The sequence below is a fragment of the Oncorhynchus masou genome, chromosome 10, assembly GCF_036934945.1.
Source record: "Oncorhynchus masou masou isolate Uvic2021 chromosome 10, UVic_Omas_1.1, whole genome shotgun sequence".
Classification (NCBI taxonomy): domain Eukaryota; kingdom Metazoa; phylum Chordata; class Actinopteri; order Salmoniformes; family Salmonidae; genus Oncorhynchus; species Oncorhynchus masou.
Window position 1 is genome coordinate 106,042 of NC_088221.1, and position 19,187 is coordinate 125,228.

Consider the following 19,187-nt stretch of genomic DNA (forward strand, 5'->3'; position numbering starts at 1 on the left):
TATTGGATGCAGCAGGGAAAATAAAATACCACTGGGGGTAAAAAGAAAAAGTATGTATGCTCGTATATATGTCTCTGTGTGGGAAGCTGCAGCAGGAACATGATTGTATGATCAATGGGCCTGTCTAGGTCCTCTGCCAGCACTCCCTGCAATCCCTCACAGGCCTATCACAAGCTTATCATATATAGCATCATGGTTATTTATAGTACAGGCCATAGATGTTTTAATACGGTGTTGTATTAAGATTACTTAATTTGTCAATTGTACACAAGGTCAAACCAAATTTTGACTTGTCCCAACCCCTCCGAAAGACACCGCCACATACAGGTTGAAAAGGTTGGAGCAGAGGGCTGCCACACTGGGTACCCGTGGAGCAGTAGTTGTGGGGGTTTAAGTGCCTTGCTCAAGGGCACAAAATAGCATATAGGATTTTGATACAGCAAGCCTTTGCCAGCTCACTTCCCGAAAGATTTTTCCGACCCGGATTCAAACTGGCAACCCTCCCGTTCCTTGCTCGCCTCTCTAACCACTAGACTATCTGCCACCCCTATTTTCAAAGGGTGTGGTTTTACCCTTTTCTGGAGCTGAAGACTCGGTCGGTGAAGCTCTCAGTGTTGGTGGTGGGCGATTTCACAACTGGGGATCTGTAAACAGGAGAATGTTTATGTACATCCTTTGATGGGGAATAGTAAAGATAAACCAGGTGTGTGTAAATGCCATACCTGCTCACACGCTGGCTTGTGGAGATGGTAGTCTCAGTAGTTGTTCCACCTTTGGTGGTGGTAGTTGTTGTGGTGCTGAAGGAATGAATTCAACAGAATATCAAAACATTTAAATGTTACTGTGTCACCTTTGATAGCAATACGTTTATAAAGGTGGTGAATAAACTTGGCCACGGCTCCCTTGCATAATAGATGACTAGCTTGTCCCCCCCCCCACTCCAAAAAAAGGAAACATTTAAACAGAATAAAAGCACACATTTTTCAAGTGTACTAATGATCTACCTTGTTTTCTTAGGTTCCTCTGTGACTGTTGTTTTAGAGACAGTGGTTCTGTAATGACATTACATTAGTAGGGGCTGAATATGAGACATTTCATGGACAATACATTTTATTACACAAACTACTACAAGCACAACTGGAATTCATGATCATATAGGGTCACCTACGCCTTGAGAAAATCTGACTTCGGTGGTGAGGTACTGTAACAAACAAAAGACAGCATTTGGAGATAATCTCTTTCACAACAGCTAAATATCCACTTACAAAACAATTCTGTTCATATTCGAACATTACCTTTTTGTGTAGGATGTGCTAGTACGTCCATAAGTTGAAGGCAGGGTGCTACATCAAAAGGGGAAATTCCATTTTATTAACAATAATATAACTGCTCACTGAGTGGACAAAATTTGGGCATGGGTGTCATAATTGTGTAATTTTCTGGTTGGAATCTGTTTTTCTGGTTAAAGTGATGTCAGCTAACCAGATTATAACCAGGTAAAGACATATTTTTCGAGTTTACAACCTGACCATTGCGTCTTTTCATGCAATTTTGTCGACTGGGAACATATTACTGCAACAAGTAAAGGTGTGAGTTCTGTAAAGGAGGAGAAAAGCCTACTGACCTGCCCTTGCTCAATTCATCCTGACTCCCACCAAATCTGCAATCAGATGACTTTTAGAGTGCATGTCATCAGTCAGTGTAAGTATTCACCCCCCTTGGATTTTTTGGGCATTACAAAGTGGGATTGAATTGGATTTATTTGTGATGTATTTCTATAAATAATTATATAAATGATTACAAATGAATACAAAATATATAACTAAAATGTCTTGGTTATGTAAGTATTCACCCCCCTTGGTATGGCAAGCCTAAATAAGTTTAGGAGTCAAAATGTGCTTAACAAATCATATAATAAGTTGCATGGACTCACTCTGTATAATAATAAAGGGGTTAACATGAGTTTTGAATGACTACCTCATCTCTGTACCCAACACATACAATTATCTGTAAGGTCCCTCGGCCGAGCAGTGTATTTAAAGCACAGATTCAACCTCAAAGACCAGGGAGCTTTTCCAATGCCTCACAAAGAAGGGCACCGATAAAAAAAATAAAAAAATAAAAAGCAGAGACTGAATATCCCTTTGAGCATGGTATTAGTTAGGCTTTAGATGGTGTACCGATACAGCCTGTCAATACAGAGATACAGGCGTTCCTCCTGAGTTGATGCAGAGGAAGGAAACCGCTCAGGAACTCCACCATAAGGCCAATGGTGATTTTAAAATAGTTACAGAGTTTAACGGCTGTGATAGGAGAAAACTGAGTGTGGATCAACAACATCGTAGTTACTCCACAATACCAACCTAAAGGACTAAGTGAAAAGAAGGAAGCCAATACAGAATAAAAAATATTCCAAAACATGCATTGTGTTTGCAACAATGCACTAAAGTAATTCTCCAAGACATCACTGAGTACCACTCCCCATATTTTCAAGCATGTTTATGGCTGCATCATTTATTTATTTGTATTTTTTTTTTAACTTTTTGGATTATGTATGTATTTTTGGGTATTACTGCACTAATTAGAGCTAGAAACACAACCATTTCGCTGCCCCTGTGATAGCATCTGCAAATCTACAGTTCAAGACGGAAGTTTACATACACTTATGTTGAAGTCATTAAAACTCCTTTTCAACCACTCCAAAAATGTATTGTTAATTAACAAACTATAGTTTTGGCAAGTCGATTACGACATCTACTTTGTGCATGACACAAGTCATTTTTCTAACAATTGTTTACAGACAGATTATGACCCACTGGGAATGTGATCAAAGAAAGGACAATAATCTAAAACACAAGGCCAAATCTAAACTCAGCAAAAAAAGAAACATCCCTTTTTCAGGACCCTGTCTTTCAAAGATAATTCGTAAAAATCTAAATAACTTCACAGATCTTCATTGTAAAGGGTTTCAACACGGTTTCCCATGCTTGTTTAATGAACCATAAACAATTAATGAACATGCACCTGTGGAAAGGTCGTTAAGACACTAACAGCATACAAACGGTAGGCAATTAAGGTCACAGTTATGAAAATCAATCAATCAATCAATCAAATTTTATTTGTCACATACACATGGTTAGCAGATGTTAATGCGAGTGTAGCGAAATGCTTGTGCTTCTAGTTCCGACAATGCAGTAATGACCAACAAGTAATCTAACTAACAATTCCTAATCTACTGTCTTATACACACAAGTGTAAGGGGATAAAGAATATGTACATAAGGATATATGAATGAGTGATGGTACAGAGCAGCATAGGCAAGATACAGTAGATGGTATCGAGTACAGTATATACATGTGAGATGAGTATGTAAACAAAGTGGCATAGTTAAAGTGGCTAGTGATGCATGTATTACATAAGGATGCAGTCGATGATATAGAGTACAGTATATACGTATGCATATGAGATGAATAATGTAGGGTAAGTAACATTATATAAGGTAGCATTGTTTAAAGTGGCTAGTGATATATTTACATCATTTCCCATCAATTCCCATTATTAAAGTGCCTGGAGTTGAGTCAGTGTCAGTGTGTAGGCAGCAGCCTCTCAATGTTAGTGGTGGCTGTTTAACAGTCTGATGGCCTTGAGATAGAAGCTGTTTTTCAGTCTCTCGGTCCCAGCTTTGATGCACCTGTACTGACCTCGCCTTCTGGATGATAGCGGGGTGAACAGGCAGTGGCTCGGGTGGTAGATGTCCTTGATGATCTTTATGGCCTTCCTGTAACATCGGGTGGTGTAGGTGTCCTGGAGGGCAGGTAGTTTGCCCCCGATGATGCGTTGTGCAGACCTCGCTACCCTCTGGAGAGCCTTACGGTTGAGGGCGGAGCAGTTGCCGTACCAGGCGGTGATACAGCCCGCCAGGATGCTCTCGATTGTGCATCTGTAGAAGTTTGTGAGTGCTTTTGGTGACAAGCCGAATTTCTTCAGCCTCCTGAGGTTGAAGAGGCGCTGCTGCGCCTTCTTCACGATGCTGTCTGTGTGAGTGGACCAATTCAGTTTGTCTGTGATGTGTATGCCGAGGAACTTAAAACTTGCTACTCTCTCCACTACTGTTCCATCGATGTGGATAGGGGGTGTTCCCTCTGCTGTTTCCTGAAGTCCACAATCATCTCCTTAGTTTTGTTGACGTTGAGTGTGAGGTTATTTTCCTGACACCACACTCCGAGGGCCCTCACCTCCTCCCTGTAGGCCGTCTCGTCGTTGTTGGTAATCAAGCCTACCACTGTTGTGTCGTCCGCAAACTTGATGATTGAGTTGGAGGCGTGCGTGGCCACGCAGTTGTGGGTGAACAGGGAGTACAGGTGAGGGCTCAGAACGCACCCTTGTGGGGCCCCAGTGTTGAGGTCAGGCGGCCCGTCAGGAAGTCCAGTACCCAGTTGCACAGGGCGGGGTTGAGACCCAGGGTCTCGAGCTTGATGACGAGCTTGGAGGGTACTATGGTGTTGAATGCCGAGCTGTAGTCGATGAACAGCATTCTCACATAGGTATTCCTCTTGTCCAGATGGGTTAGGGCAGTGTGCAGTGTGGTTGAGATTGCATCGTCTGTGGACCTATTTGAGCGGTAAGCAAATTGGAGTGGGTCTAGGGTGTCAGGTAGGGTGGAGGTGATATGGTCCTTGACTAGTCTCTCAAAGCACTTCATGATGACGGAAGTGAGTGCTACGGGGCGGTAGTCGTTTAGCTCAGTTACCTTAGCTTTCTTGGGAACAGGAACGATGGTGGCCCTCTTGAAGCATGTGGGAACAGCAGACTGGTATAGGGATTGATTGAATATGTCCGTAAACACACCAGCCAGCTGGTCTAAGCATGCTCTGAGGGCGCGGCTGGGAATGCCGTCTGGGCCTGCAGCCTTGCGAGGGTTAACACGTTTAAATGTTTTACTCACCTCGGCTGCAGTGAAGGAGAGACCGCATTTTTCCGTTGCAGGCAGTGTCAGTGGCACTGTATTGTCCTCAAAGCGGGCAAAAAAGTTATTTAGTCTGCCTGGGAGCAAGACATCCTGGTCCGTGACTGGGCTGGATTTCTTCCTGTAGTCCGTGATTGACTGTAGACCCTGCCACATGCCTCTCGTGTCTGAGCCGTTGAATTGGGATTCTACTTTGTCTCTGTACTGACGCTTAGCTTGTTTGATAGCCTTACGGAGGGAATAGCTGCATTGTTTGTATTCAGTCATGTTACCAGACACCTTGCCCTGATTGAAAGCAGTGGTTTGCGCTTTCAGTTTCACACGAATGCTGCCATCAATCCAAGGTTTCTGGTTAGGGAATGTTTTAATCGTTGCTATGGGAACGACATCTTCAACGCACGTTCTAATGAACTCACACACCGAATCAGCGTATTCGTCAATGTTGTTATTTGACGCAATACGAAACATGTCCCAGTCCACGTGATGGAAGCAGTCTTGGAGTGTGGAGTCAGCTTGGTCGGACCAGCGTTGGACAGACCTCAGCGTGGGAGCTTCTTTTTTTAGCTTTTGTCTGGTCAGCTTTTCTGAAAGGGGGGCGGGGCAGGGCCTTATATGCGTCGCGGAAGTTAGAGTAACAGTGATCCAAGGTTTTTCCGCCCCTGGTTGCGCAATCGATATGCTGATAAAATTTAGGGAGTCTTGTTTTCAGATTAGCCTTGTTAAAATCCCCAACAACGATGAATGCAGCCTCCGGATAAATGGTTTCCAGTTTGCAAAGAGTTAAATAAAGTTCGTTCAGAGCCATCGATGTGTCTGCTTGGGGGGGATATATACGGCTGTGATTATAATCGAAGAGAATTCTCTTGGTAGGTAATGCGGTCTACATTTGATTGTGAGGAATTCTAAATCAGGTGAACAGAAGGATTTGAGTTCCTGTATGTTTCTTTCATCGCACCATGCCTCGTTAGCCATAAGGCATACACCCCCACCCCTCTTCTTACCAGAAAGGTGTTTGTTTCTGTCGGCGCGATGCGTGGAGAAACCCGTTGGCTGCACCGCATCGGATAGCGTCTCTCCAGTGAGCCATGTTTCCGTGTAGCACAGAACGTTACAGTCTCTGATGTCCCTCTGGAATGCTACCCTTGCTCGGATTTCATCAACCTTGTTGTCAAGAGACTGGACATTGGCAAGAAGAATGCTAGGAAGTGGTGCACGTTGTGCCCGTCTCCGTAGTCTGACCAGAAGACCGCTACGTTTCCCTCTTTTTCGGAGTCGTTTTTTGGGGTTGCTGCATGCGATCCATTCTGTTGTCCTGTTTGTAAGGCAGAACACAGGATCCGCGTCGCGAAAAACATATTCTTGGTCGTACTGATGGTGAGTTGACGCTGATCTTATATACAGTAGTTCTTCTCGGCTGTATGTAATGAAACCTAAGATGACCTGGGGTACTAATGTAAGAAATAACACGTAAAAAAACAAAAAACTGCATAGTTTCCTAGGAACGCGAAGCGAGGCGGCCATCTCTGTCGGCGCCGGAAGTTAGGACACTAAGAGGCCTTTCTACTGACTCTGAAAAACACCAAAAGAAAGATTCCCAAGGTCCCAGCTCATCTGCGTGAATGCGCCTTAGGCATGCTGCAAGGAGGCATGAGGACCGTAGAAGTGGCCCGGGCAATAAATTGCAATGTCTGTACTGTGAGATGCCAAAGACAGCGCTACAGGGAGACAGGACTGACAGCTGATCATCCTCGCAGTAGCAGACCATGTGTAACAACACCTGCACAGGATCGGTACATCCGAACATCACACCTGCGGGACAGGTACAGGATGGCAACAACAACTGCCCGAGGTACACCAGGAACGCACAATCCCTCCATTAGTGCTCAGACTGTCCGCAATAGGGTGAGAGAGGCTGGACTGAGGGCTTGTAGGCTTGTTGTAAGGCAGGTCCTCACCAGACATCACCGGCAACAACGTCATCTATGGGCACAAACCCACCGTCGCTGGACCAGACAGGACTGGCAAAAAGTTATCTTCACTGACAAGTCGCGGTTTTGTCTCACCTGGGGTGATGGTTGAATTCGCGTTTATCGTCGAAGGAATGAGCATTACACCGAGGCCTGTACTCTGGAGTGGGATCGATTTGGAGGTGGAGGGTCCGTCATGGTCTGGGGCAGTATGTCACAGCATCATCGGACTGAGCTTGTTGTCATTGTAGGCAATATCCAAGCTGTGCGTTACAGGGAAGACATCCTCCTCCCTCATGTGGTACCCTTCCTGCAGGCTCATCCTGGCATGACCCTCCAGCATGACAATGCCACCAGCCATACCGCTCGTTCTGTGCGTGACTTTCTGCAAGACAGTAATGTCAGTGTTTTGCCATTGCCAGCGAAGAGCCCGGATCTCAATCACCTGAGCACGTCTGGGACCTGTTGGATTGGAGGGTGAGGGCTAGGGCCATTCCTCCCAGAAATGTCCGGGAACTTGCAGGTGCCTTGGTGGAAGAGTGGGGTAACATCTCACAGCAAGAACTTGCAAATCTGGTGCAGTCCATGAGGAGGATACACACTGCAGGACTTAATGCAGCTGGTGGCCACTCCAGATACTGACTGTTACGTTTGATTTTGACATCCCCCCCTCCATTTTGTTCAGAACGTTTCTTTTTTTGCTGAGTTTCTATTGCAGATCCTTACCAAGAAGACAGTGAATTTTCCAGAGTGGCCTCACAAATTTGACTTGAATCTGTATAAAAATCTATGGCAAGACTTGAAAATGGCTGTTTAACAATGATCAACAACCAACTTGACAGAGCATAAATAACTTTAAAAATAATAATTGCCAAGTATTGTACAATGCAAGCTTACCCAAAAAGACTCACAGCCATAATCGCTGCTGGGGTATTGACTCAGGGCGGTGAATACTTACTAATCAATATATATATTAGTGTTTTATTTTTCATGAATACATATTTTTTTTAGCAATTTTCTCCCACTTTGACATTACAGAGTATTTTGTGTAGATCGTTGACAAAAACGTATAATTAAATCTATTTTAATCTCACTTTGTAACAAAATAAAATATGAAGAAATCCAAGGGGAGTGAATATTTATGATATGCACTTTAGGTATAGGACACATATTGGTTTCTGAGGAGGATGACAGTGTGTGTTGTACAGTGATATTGATACCTCTTTTTTAGTGCCTCTACGGAGGACAATGTCTTGGTGGTTGTCGTTTGAGGGGATTTTGAGTCTGCAGGCTCAGCACTGTGAATGAATACGTTTGTTAAAACCATAGGTCAAAGAGAGCAACTATGATTATATTGAACCTTGGATAATAACACTCATGATGTAGTAAGTAGACCACAATCTTTCAGTAATGATCAGATGTTTTCATTTCATTATCTCGAAGGAGGCTGCTGTTTTTTCAGTAAGTATTCATGAAAGATCCATGAAAATGTGTATTATTAGAGTGCTTCGGGTTTTCATGGATCTATATACAAGTTGAAGCCAAGATGAGGAGATATATGAGGGAAGGGACTTCGGGAGATACAGTATCAGGAAATAAGAATCTTTACCTGTCAAGAGCCTCATTGGACCGGTATTTGTTCAGAACCACTCTGCCAAAGTTTGGATCTTGGCTAAATGAGAGAAAAGAAGAGAACATGTTGAGAGGCAGTTTCTTGTTATTTGAGCAACCACTACTAATATTTTTTTTATTTTAACAGTAATGACACAGCAGCCATGTTTAGTCACATCCTAAACTTCTACCACACCCTACAGTAATGTTCCATTCAGATGATCGGTGGAGGTGTGTGTGTGTGGTTTGTATGTTTGTTCGTGTGGTGTGTTTGTTGTGTGATGCTAGTGTCTCACTCGACTGCTTCGTCCTGATCTGCGTTGCTCCTGATCCAACTTCTGTCCTTTAGCAGAGAAGTCTTCTTCTTGGGGTCCTCAATCGCCTGGCTGGGACTGCTGCTCTTAGCTACAACCACCACAACACCACACACAGACACAAAACACTGACAAACTGACCTATACATTGATCTTATATAAAATATTGCAATTGACTGAACAAAAGCAGTACTACATAATAATGACATAATTATCACAATTGAAAGTGCATAACTATTACTGTTGTCCTATTAGTACATCTAACTCAGGGACGGTCTTTGTCTTTCACCTGATCCAGTCATTCTGGTTACTCAACACCGGTTACAATGCTGACCCCTTTGTGAGGTTATGACACTGTGAAACCGCACCCTCTGTCAAAATCCACCGAGGAGTTAGGTACTCTTACCCGCCCCTAATATTTAACTAGTGCCATTGCTGTTCAGTCCTCACACAACGGCCATTCTGCTTTTGCTCCATTAACAAAGCTTAGGGCTGGATTGGGACACAAAACATGGCTGAATGAATGGACAAATGGAGGAGTGAACACTGGGTGTATAAGAACAGTAAAAACAGACAGCCTTTGTGAAAATCATATGTCTACCTCATTGCTGTTAGGAATGTGAAATTCCAGCTGTGTGGCACGGATAATGCTCATATGCTGTGTTATTCTGTATACAGTGCCTAGCAAAAGTCTACAGCTTGCACAGTTTTCACATTTTGCTTCTTTAAATTTCAATCTAGAAAGTTATTACATTGGGATTTTTTTCCACAGCCTACTCCACAGTTATAGAAATGTTCTGCAATTAATACAAAATTTAAAACAAAGAAGTCTTGATTGCAAAAGTCTCCAAACCCCTTGTGGCACACCTAAATAAGTTCAGGTAAAAATATGTTCATGGAAAATCCCACAAATTGTTGAATGAGGTCCATCCGTTTGCAAAATAAATGGTTCTCATTATTTAAGACTAACTTCCCCTGTCTCTGTAAAGTGTAAAGTCCCTCAGTTGGATAGTGCATTTTAAACAATGATTTAACCTCAGAGCCACCAATGATCTTTAGAAGCATGTCTGGGATGCATTTTTCAGACAGGCATAGATCAGGGGAGGTTACGAAATAATTCCAAGTCACCGAATATCCCTTTGAGTATTTGTCAAGTATGGTAATTCATCTGTGGATGGTGTATCATATCACCCAGACACTGCAAAGATATGGCCATCCTTCCTAAGTAAGCTGTGAGGGAGAATGGAAACTGCTCAGAGATATCACTATGATGCTTATAGGTCCAATGCAGATGTTTTTATCTCAATTTCAAAATATTTCTGGGTAACAATTAAGTACCTTATTGTGGTTGTTTTAAATTAATATGGTCAAAAATAAACAAAAATAGCTTCTTAGCAATGAGTAATGAGCCATTTCACAACCAAGAATTTTGCTATATATATATATGTATGTTTTTTTTAACTTTAAAAAAATGTGAAGTAGGTTGTGTACATCAGTAGTGAGAAAATATTGATTTAATCCTTTTCATATTAAAACTGAAGGCAGCAAAATGTGAAAACTGTGCAAGGGGTGCGTAGACTTTCACTAGGCACATGGTTACTTACCTGTACTGGTAGAATAAGACCTCTTGGAGTAGGAATAAGACATGTTGATATTGTCACGTTTGTTGAATCTGGAAAAAAGGGAAATATTCTAAATTCAGTAACCATCATTCATCCACAGGGTGGTGCTATTGGTCACAATACTGTTACTGTATGACAATAAGGAGCTGTGTTCAAGAACAAGGTAAGCCACTCTACTGGGGTAATATATACATTCAGAGAAACTATAGCATTGAGGTGACCAGGACATGTCACCTGTCATCTTATGTAACAACTGTCTTGTTATAGAGAAATATATCCAACTCCTACACAAAATCCTAAGTCTTTAGAGTTATATTTTGTAAATGTATTTCCCATCCTAAATCAACTATTATGACAGCTGACTTGCTTTAAAAACGGTCTACCATCTTGATAACATTGTCCCACAAGTAGGAGTAGTAACACCAATGACGGTAACACCAATGACAAATTTGAGCTTTTTTTTTGGTAACCAATTATGTACTTTTTTGGTCTCTTTTTGTTGGGGGGGGGGGTGTTACAGGTACAGAAACGATCAAAGAAATGCATACAAAGTTTAACCAAAACCATTAGCCTAGCCCTCAGTCCCCATCCTCCCTTCCCACCCGGAAACCATGTTTCCCATGTTGATAGATTGAGAGATTCAAGGGGCTATCATCGATAAGTAACATAATAGATGCAAAGCATTGAATATTTAAATTCATGCACTTCAAAATGAATTTTGTAACTATGCCCCAGAAGCATTCAACTGCAGGGCACTCCCACATCATATGACAGAATGTGCCTACCTGATTTAGGGGACACCGTGAACAGTTGGGAGTTGGGGCCAATTTCATTGTAAAACATTTCCTTGGTGTTAAATAGTCTGTGAACAAACTTAAAATATATAAATTGGTGATTCGGATTACGGGATGCCAAGGTCATATTTTTCCATGTTCTGTTCCAGTTTTAAAGGATTGTTTAGATTCAATTAGATCTGTAGACCATACTTTTTTAATGGCTAACTTTCCAAAAGTTGTTTATATATTATAGAGATCAGTCCTTTCAGGAGCCATCATTGGATGGTTCAGTAGTTTATTCATTCACTTTTATTTAATCAGGGGAAACCAATTGAGACCAGGGTCTCATTTTCACTGGTGCCCTGAGGACATATAATTGAAAAATAAACTACACGATACAAGATACAATAACAAGTACATTACATTAAAACATCACAAACATCACAGGCATCATAAACAAACTATTCAAGTCATCAATCAAAACAATTCACACCTCGGTGAACTGATTTATCATCAGGGTTTTAAAACTGCCATAATGGCAACAGGGAATTCAAATGTAATTCATTTTGTGATTCCAAAAACGTGGAATGTTAAAACTAAAAGCGGATTTACCTAGTGTGGTGGAGGACCAGAAACCTTTGGATACAGGATACAGTGACGCGTATTAAGCTATCACCTGTGATAAAGCCAAGGATGTTATGATACATGGCATCCAAAGGTTTAAGAGTAGTGGCTGTTTCATTCCAATAAATGGTGTCCCCGTAGTCAAGAACTAGCAGGATGTCACGCCCTGACCTTAGAGAGCCTTTTTATTTCTCTATTTGATTAGGTCAGGGTGTGAGTTGGGTGGGAATTCTAGATTTTCTATTTCTTTGTTGGCTGGGTATGGTTCCCAATCAGAGGAAGCTGTCTATCGTTGTCTCTGATTGGGATCATACTTAGGCAGCCCTTTTTCCTTGTTTTTGAATAGTTGCTGTCTAGCCCTGCAGAACTTTACGTTCGGGTTTGTATTTTGTTGTTTTGTCGGAGTTCATTATTAAAAATCATGAATACTTTCCACGCTGTGCTTTGGTCTCATTCATCTAATGACGGACGTAACACAGGAAAGTTGCCTGTACAATCTGCCTCCTACTATTCAGGGAGAGGCATTATCTATTTCTACATAGCCTGGTCAGCCTTAGGGGCAATAGCGTACAAAACAGTGTCATCTGCATATAGATTAATGTAACAGATTTTTGCAGATAGACCAATATTATTTATATAAATAGTAAAGAGGACAGGTCCCAAAATCGACCCCCATGGGACACCTTTAGTAATATCAAGGTAATTTGACTTGACACCATCAGAAAGCATACACTGTGTCCAATCTGACAAATAGTTCCCAAACCACTTGCAAGACGCCTGGTCGAGGTCCATTTCAGACAATCTTTGAATGACCAGGTGATGGTCAACAGTATCAAAGGCCTTGGATTGGTCTATAAATATGGCATCACAGTGATTCCTATGATCTAAGCAATTTTATATAAAATTTAAGACAAGCATAGCAGCTGAAACGGTTCTATGTCCAGGTCTAAAACAGACTGGTAACAATATCATTTGAAGTTTAAAAAGTTTGCCAGTGATTCTAATATTTTTGCAAGGCAAGATAGTGTAGAAACTGGATGGTAGTTATCTAGGTCAGAAGGATCCCCACCTTAGTAAAGGGAGAGGACATGCTCCGCCTTCCAGATCTTAGGGACCCGGAAGCAATGTTTAAGTAAAAAATGTGCGTCCAAGGTTCTCCAATGAGGGGGGAAGAAAGCTGCAGTAGAAAGGGATCAAGCAAATCAGCTACCAAGATCAGGGTCATTTTGTCACATTTCAGATCATTGAGGATTTTCATAAACGGGTTGCAAATGCCACTCCAATTCAAGAATGACCCAGAGACAATGGACATTTTTCATTTTGCTGTAACATGACGCAGCCCAACGACAATACACCCACACACGACAGACCAAACTATCTGTCTGTACTGTAGTATGTCGACATAGGCAGAATTTGCTCTTCAGATAACAACCCTTGTCCACATTATGTTGTTGTACCAACAGTGCCAACTGCCAGTGCTCTCTAATCCCTAACTCACCAGTTAAGCCTGCAAACCTGTCTGTCTTGCTCTGCCCCCAAAGACTGAGACACAGGCACACCCTCAACGACACACCTTTCCTATACACACCTTTGAAAGTAGAACACAGAGCTGCACATCAGTAACATTCTTCAGATCATTCAAGATAAGGACTATACTCTCTCCCAATAACACCCACATGATTCGGTGCGAGCACAACCTTGACAAAACATTAGCAAGCCTTTCATTAGCAGGCCTGAGTATCTGAGCTGGGAAGTACAGTATCTGCCCAGAGCCATATAATTCTCTATATATGGCTCTGTATCTGCCTATAGAGCAGGAATATAAATAAATAAAAACTACTTTTAATCTTTTTTAAACCACTAATTATTGAATAGTGATTGATGGATTGGTTATTGTAACTCATACAGCTAATGTCGATCTAGAGGTGGCACTGAGATCCAGAGTAGATTATGTTGTGTTACTCATTTCTAATGCATAATCAGTTTGATTCCTAGCAAAGGACTACAGCTGTGCTTCATAACTTTAGACAGAAAAAGTATCCTGCTTGTGCTGTGTTGCTAACTCATATGGTGATTGTCATGCCTGGCAAGACAGTATCACAGACAGATCAGGGACCAGGTCAGTACATTTAACATTCCCAGTTTTAAACAACAAGGATAGGAAAACCAGCATCTTAGCGTGACGACTGATAATACACTCAGATCAGATCTCCAGGTGGGTGAGAATGCTTTCACGCTTCTGAAAACACAAACGTTCTACCGTAAGGATGCCCTGATGATGTGATTATGACTGAATGCCAAAATGGCCTTCATGTCTGTACCAATAACCAGATGGAATTCAGTTCATTCTAACAATATGCTGTTCAGAGAATTAAAAAACTGATAATAATTCTCCTGTTTCAGATTCAATGGTTGCTTTATCAACTAATTGATCATTACTGTGTAGCTTGATGGTCAGTAAACGACTAGGACGATTATCGTGAAATTAATGGATGAGTCTTCATTAGCAGGCCTGAGTGGTAAATTGTGCTCTCTGTCTTATCAATAAATTAAGTTCTGTCTTGACTTTGGAAAGAGAAGTAGCAATCTTTCAAATAGTAGTAGCCAACTCTTTCTGTTGTCGGGTGTTGAGAGGTGCCATGTTCCACAGGTGAATTGTGAATGGACAGATTATGCTAGCTGCTGGAGCGAAATAGAGCTGCTAGTTGTTCCTTGTAATAACTTAATATAGTGTTATATGTTGATAACTATTTTAAAATAGGTCTTCTAATTCATTGTTATTTTGCAAAAAAAAGCCATGAGCAAGCCACATGTTTCAATGCATGCCACTGGAAACGAAACCAAGATCAAGGTCATTTTTTCAGATTTTTGCTAACTGAGGAGTTTCATAAATGGATGCAAATGCCACTCCAATTCAAGAATGACCCAGAGACAATGGACATTTTTCATTTTGCTGTAACATGACGCAGCCCAACGACACAACACCCACACACGACAGACCAAACTATCTGTCTGTACTGCAGTATGTCAACATAGGCAGAATTTGCTCTTCAGATAACAACCCTTGTCCACATTATGTTGTTGTACCAACAGTGCCAACTGCCAGTGCTCTCTAATCCCTGACTCACCAGTTAAGCCCGCAAACCTGTCTGTCTTGCTCTGTCCCCAAAGAGTGAGACACAGACACACCCTCAACGACACACCTTTCCTATACACACCTTTGGCAGAAGAACACAGAGCTGCACATAAGCAACATTCCTCGGGCCATTCATGATAAGGACTATACTCTCTCCCAATAACACCCACATTATTCGGTGCGAGCACAACCTTGACAAAACATTAGCAAGCCTTGTATTAGCAGGCCTGAGTATCTGAGCTGGGAAGTACAGTATCTGCCCAGAGCCATATAATTCTCTATATATGGCTCTGTATCTGCCTATAGAGCAGGAATATAAATAAATAAAAACTACTTTTAGTCTTTTTTTAACCACTAATTATTGAATAGTGATTGATGGATTGGTTATTGTAACTCATACAGCTAATGTCAATCTAGAGGTGGCACTGAGATCCAGAGTAGATTATGTTGTGTTACTCATTTCTAATGCATAATCAGTTTGATTCCTAGCAAAGGACTACAGCTGTGCTTCATAACTTTAGACAGAAAAAGTATCCTGCTTGTGCTGTGTTGCCAACTCATATGGTGATTGTCATGCCTGGCAAGACAGTATCACAGACAGATCAGGGACCAGGTCACAAAGAATGCTCTAACTCTGTCATATCCCTGTTGCCTCCCATTCTACATTTTACCTAAGGCAAGAGCAGACTGCTGCTACGATTTGAGATTGATTAACAGCTCACATTATGAATATTTGAGTTTTTTTTAAAGCTTTGCAATAGGCATTATCTATAGATGATTTTAAGAAATTAGACTATATTCAAATTTCATGTCAATGTAAAAATATATATATCATTATTTATAGTCAGTATATAAGATCCTATTCATGACAGAAATCTCATAACCCATTTAAATGCTCTGACAAATACATTCACACATGCAGATCATTTTGTGAACATATTCATTCAATACATTCAATTCTTACTCATTCAATACAACATACTTCTGTCTCATAGCACATTATCTTAATTAACACAACAGCCTATGTTACAACGAACAACATACATTCAAACCCTCTCTGATATGAGAAATACGAAAAACTAAAAACGAAACATACGTTTGTCTTTACACACCTCTAGCCTTCTTCTGATACTAAATCAAAAACACTGACTTTGCATATATGATTTGGCAGAGAGACAGGCTACATACCCCTGGAAGCTGAAAGCTGGTCCACTCACACAACAGATATTCAAAGGTTTTACTAGCGCCTAGGTACTCTTACAAGTCTATCAGTCACTAGTTTAGTCACTTGTTATTACGCCTTTCTTTATTCTCTATCCATGTTTTTAACCTCCAGGGAGGGGACACCAAACTGGCCAATGGCACCCGAGGGTGTGGCCTCAGAGACATCTCTCTTTCTCTCTCTCTCTTTCTTTCGTCATCTTCGCACGCCACTGATTGCTGTATGTATTGTTTGGGGTTTCACAGAGAATGGAATCAGCTAGGTGGAGTAGAGTAGGAGGGACACCAGCTTTTGCTTCAACAGGAATGTATGAGAAGCATAGCCCTACAGTGGATGTGTGTGTCTATGGGCCATTTTTCATGTTTTATATCATACAAGATATTTGAACACCTGTCATCAACTAAATTAACTATCTTGTGAGGCAAGAAATACAGATACCAGATATGTTCTGTGTTAGTAGTGGCACTAGCATCAATTCTTTGTAGGATAATAATTCCTTACTATATCTATGTAATAGACCCTGCGATAGACTAGTGTTCTGTCCAGGTGGTGAATGTATACATCAAGCTGCCTCACACAACAGAAAAGGAGGCAGCCAAGGCTTGTGCAAGGCTACTTACTACTTATATCTACTGTATGTAATGCAGTACATAGGGCTGGTGCCTTGCTTCAGGTTTTCATTACACTGTTTGGGCGACTGCAGTGATGCACTGCAACTTCGACAGCAGCAACTGGCCCTTCCGACAACGATGCAACTTCAGCAGCTGCATCAGATCCTGATCAACCCGCACTGCATTCCTGTGATCGTCCTCGGTGCCGGTGTATTTATTCGAGGTACTCCTCGCTCTTTTGTTTGGGTCTCAACCCTGTGTTTTGTACACGTGTTTGCTTGGTCTTTGTCCCCGTGCCTTTACATGGCACGCTGTAATTGGGTAAAAACATTTTTAAAACTATTACGCATTCCTGTGCCTGTCTCCCGATCCCTTCTTTCTATTGTTACCAGTGCTTGGGTACTTAACATTACAACTGTAGGTGCTCATACACAACAATACATTTATTTTTCCATTATTTAACTAGGCAAGTCAGTTAAGAACAAATTCTTATTTTCAATGACGGCCTAGGAACAGTCAGGTGCAGAACGGCAGATTTTTACCTTGTCAACTCGGGGATTCAATCTTGCAACCTTTCGGTTAGTAGTCCAGCGATCTAACCACTAGGCTACCTGCCACCCCTTCATGACTAGACTGTCTACAAGTGAACCCTAACCCTCTACAAGTTAAGCCAACCTCAAACTTTTCACACCTTTGCTAACAGCCCATCTCAATCATTGACCCTTGAGTGTAACAAAACACATACACAACCATTAACATGGTTTCTTGTATGTTAACACATCCTTATGGTCTGTCTTCATGTCTTTCCTGGAGACTTGCAGTACAAACAAACGTTATACAAGAGGTCAAGGCAGTGGGTAGTGAAGAAAGTGTACGAGCCCAAAACCCACCCCTTCAACACAAGACGAGGTTCACCGGCTGAAGAACATTCAGGACCCTGACTGGAACGTTCAGCCAACACAACATCCATATTCAGTTAGACAGATGTTGTAGTATAATATAGAATACCTTGTATGCTCGCAACTGCACTGTGAAATAGATATTGCTAACTCTTGTACATATGTATATAATGGAGTTTTATATAATACTTTTTAATGTACTGACTAGATGAGTCAAGTGACTCCAATAAACAAATAAAATGTTTATTTCAACTCCTGGATCAATTCATTTTGATTCATTGTGATAGTCAGCTTATATTGCTAGATAGCTACCAACAGCAAAACCACTTACTTGTATGTAGTTTGCCCTCTAGGTCCAGTGGATCTAAGCTGCAGCCGCCAGGTGATTGTTGAGGTTCTGAAAAACGTCTACAGCACCCCTCTATACATATGTGCTTTGAAACTTCGATGGTCTGTTACACACACAATCCATGGGGTCTGCAGTGACCCTCTCCAGTGACAACGGTCCCCAATCTAATTAATTGCAGCACAGACATTCTTCTGTCAGCATGGCTAGAAAGCACCCGCATTTGCACCACCAGTCGGAGTCTGACCGTGGCTCCCCAGGATCGGTCGGCGGCGGCGACAGCTGCTTGCTGGTCCACAATTCTTGTTCTCACTGTCTCAACTCCTCTTCAGTGTATTCCGGCTCAAATGAATAGGGCTGTAGTTAAGATTTGTGCTAATTTTAATTATTATTTTTTTCCTCAGCTGGTTCCCAAATGTAAAGAAATGGTGGTCATACTGGTCTTGGTCAGTCAGTTGACTGTTCTTCCCACACACAGCCTCCAGTTGCCTCGATGGATGATCAGTCAACGTCATGTGACTTGGGAAATGGTAGTCAGGATTATCCTTTTTGGCAACTCACAGAAACAGACATTCTTGATGCCTTATTAGCTATTGACACCAAGAAGTTAGGGGCTGACAATTGAAACCAGTCTTTGCTTAAATATGCAGCGCACCTCATTTTTTTTAGCATCAAGAAATCTTACAAAAGTGTGGAAAGCAGATTTTTTGCTACCACTCCATAATGGCAGGGATAGTAGGGATCTTGATAATTAACAACCTATTTCCAGGCTCCCTTGTCTACCAATAATACCAGAATCGTTGGTTTTAAAACAGTTGCGTTATTTTCTATTTGTAAAATGTATTCTTAATATGAATCAATCAGGATTCAGACCTAAACATACCACCACTACGGCTACCATGTTTGTGGTAAATGATATTACAAATGCCTTAGATTAGGTATTCCCAAACTGGGGTACGTGCAATGCCTTCGATGGTACGCCAAATAAAAAATGCGATTTCCATTTTTTTTTTGTACTTTTGAAAAACTTTTTTTTCTTCACATTTTCAAACAGTCCATTAATATTTTCCAAAGGGGCTATACATTTGGGTGA

General features: G+C 41.5%; 1 protein-coding gene across 3 annotated transcripts in view; it reads right to left on the bottom strand.

Moving 5' to 3' along the window:
- Positions 1-16,322, bottom strand: part of scel (sciellin) — a 29,581-nt gene extending 13,259 nt beyond the window's left edge. For 2 of the 3 annotated variants that reach the window (XM_064975613.1, XM_064975611.1), the window contains exons 1-11: positions 16,205-16,322; positions 10,463-10,530; positions 8,841-8,949; positions 8,543-8,605; positions 8,154-8,231; positions 1,625-1,660; positions 1,296-1,343; positions 1,169-1,201; positions 1,005-1,052; positions 723-797; positions 573-644 (exon numbers count right to left, since the gene is read on the bottom strand). In XM_064975613.1, coding sequence (XP_064831685.1) covers positions 573-644; positions 723-797; positions 1,005-1,052; positions 1,169-1,201; positions 1,296-1,343; positions 1,625-1,660; positions 8,154-8,231; positions 8,543-8,605; positions 8,841-8,949; positions 10,463-10,505 — 605 coding nt within the window. In that variant the 5' untranslated portion in view covers positions 10,506-10,530; positions 16,205-16,322. The remainder of the gene's footprint in view (positions 1-572; positions 645-722; positions 798-1,004; positions 1,053-1,168; positions 1,202-1,295; positions 1,344-1,624; positions 1,661-8,153; positions 8,232-8,542; positions 8,606-8,840; positions 8,950-10,462; positions 10,531-16,204) is intronic. The other variant, XM_064975612.1, reaches the window with a different exon arrangement.
- Between the last annotated feature and the right edge of the window lie 2,865 nt (positions 16,323-19,187).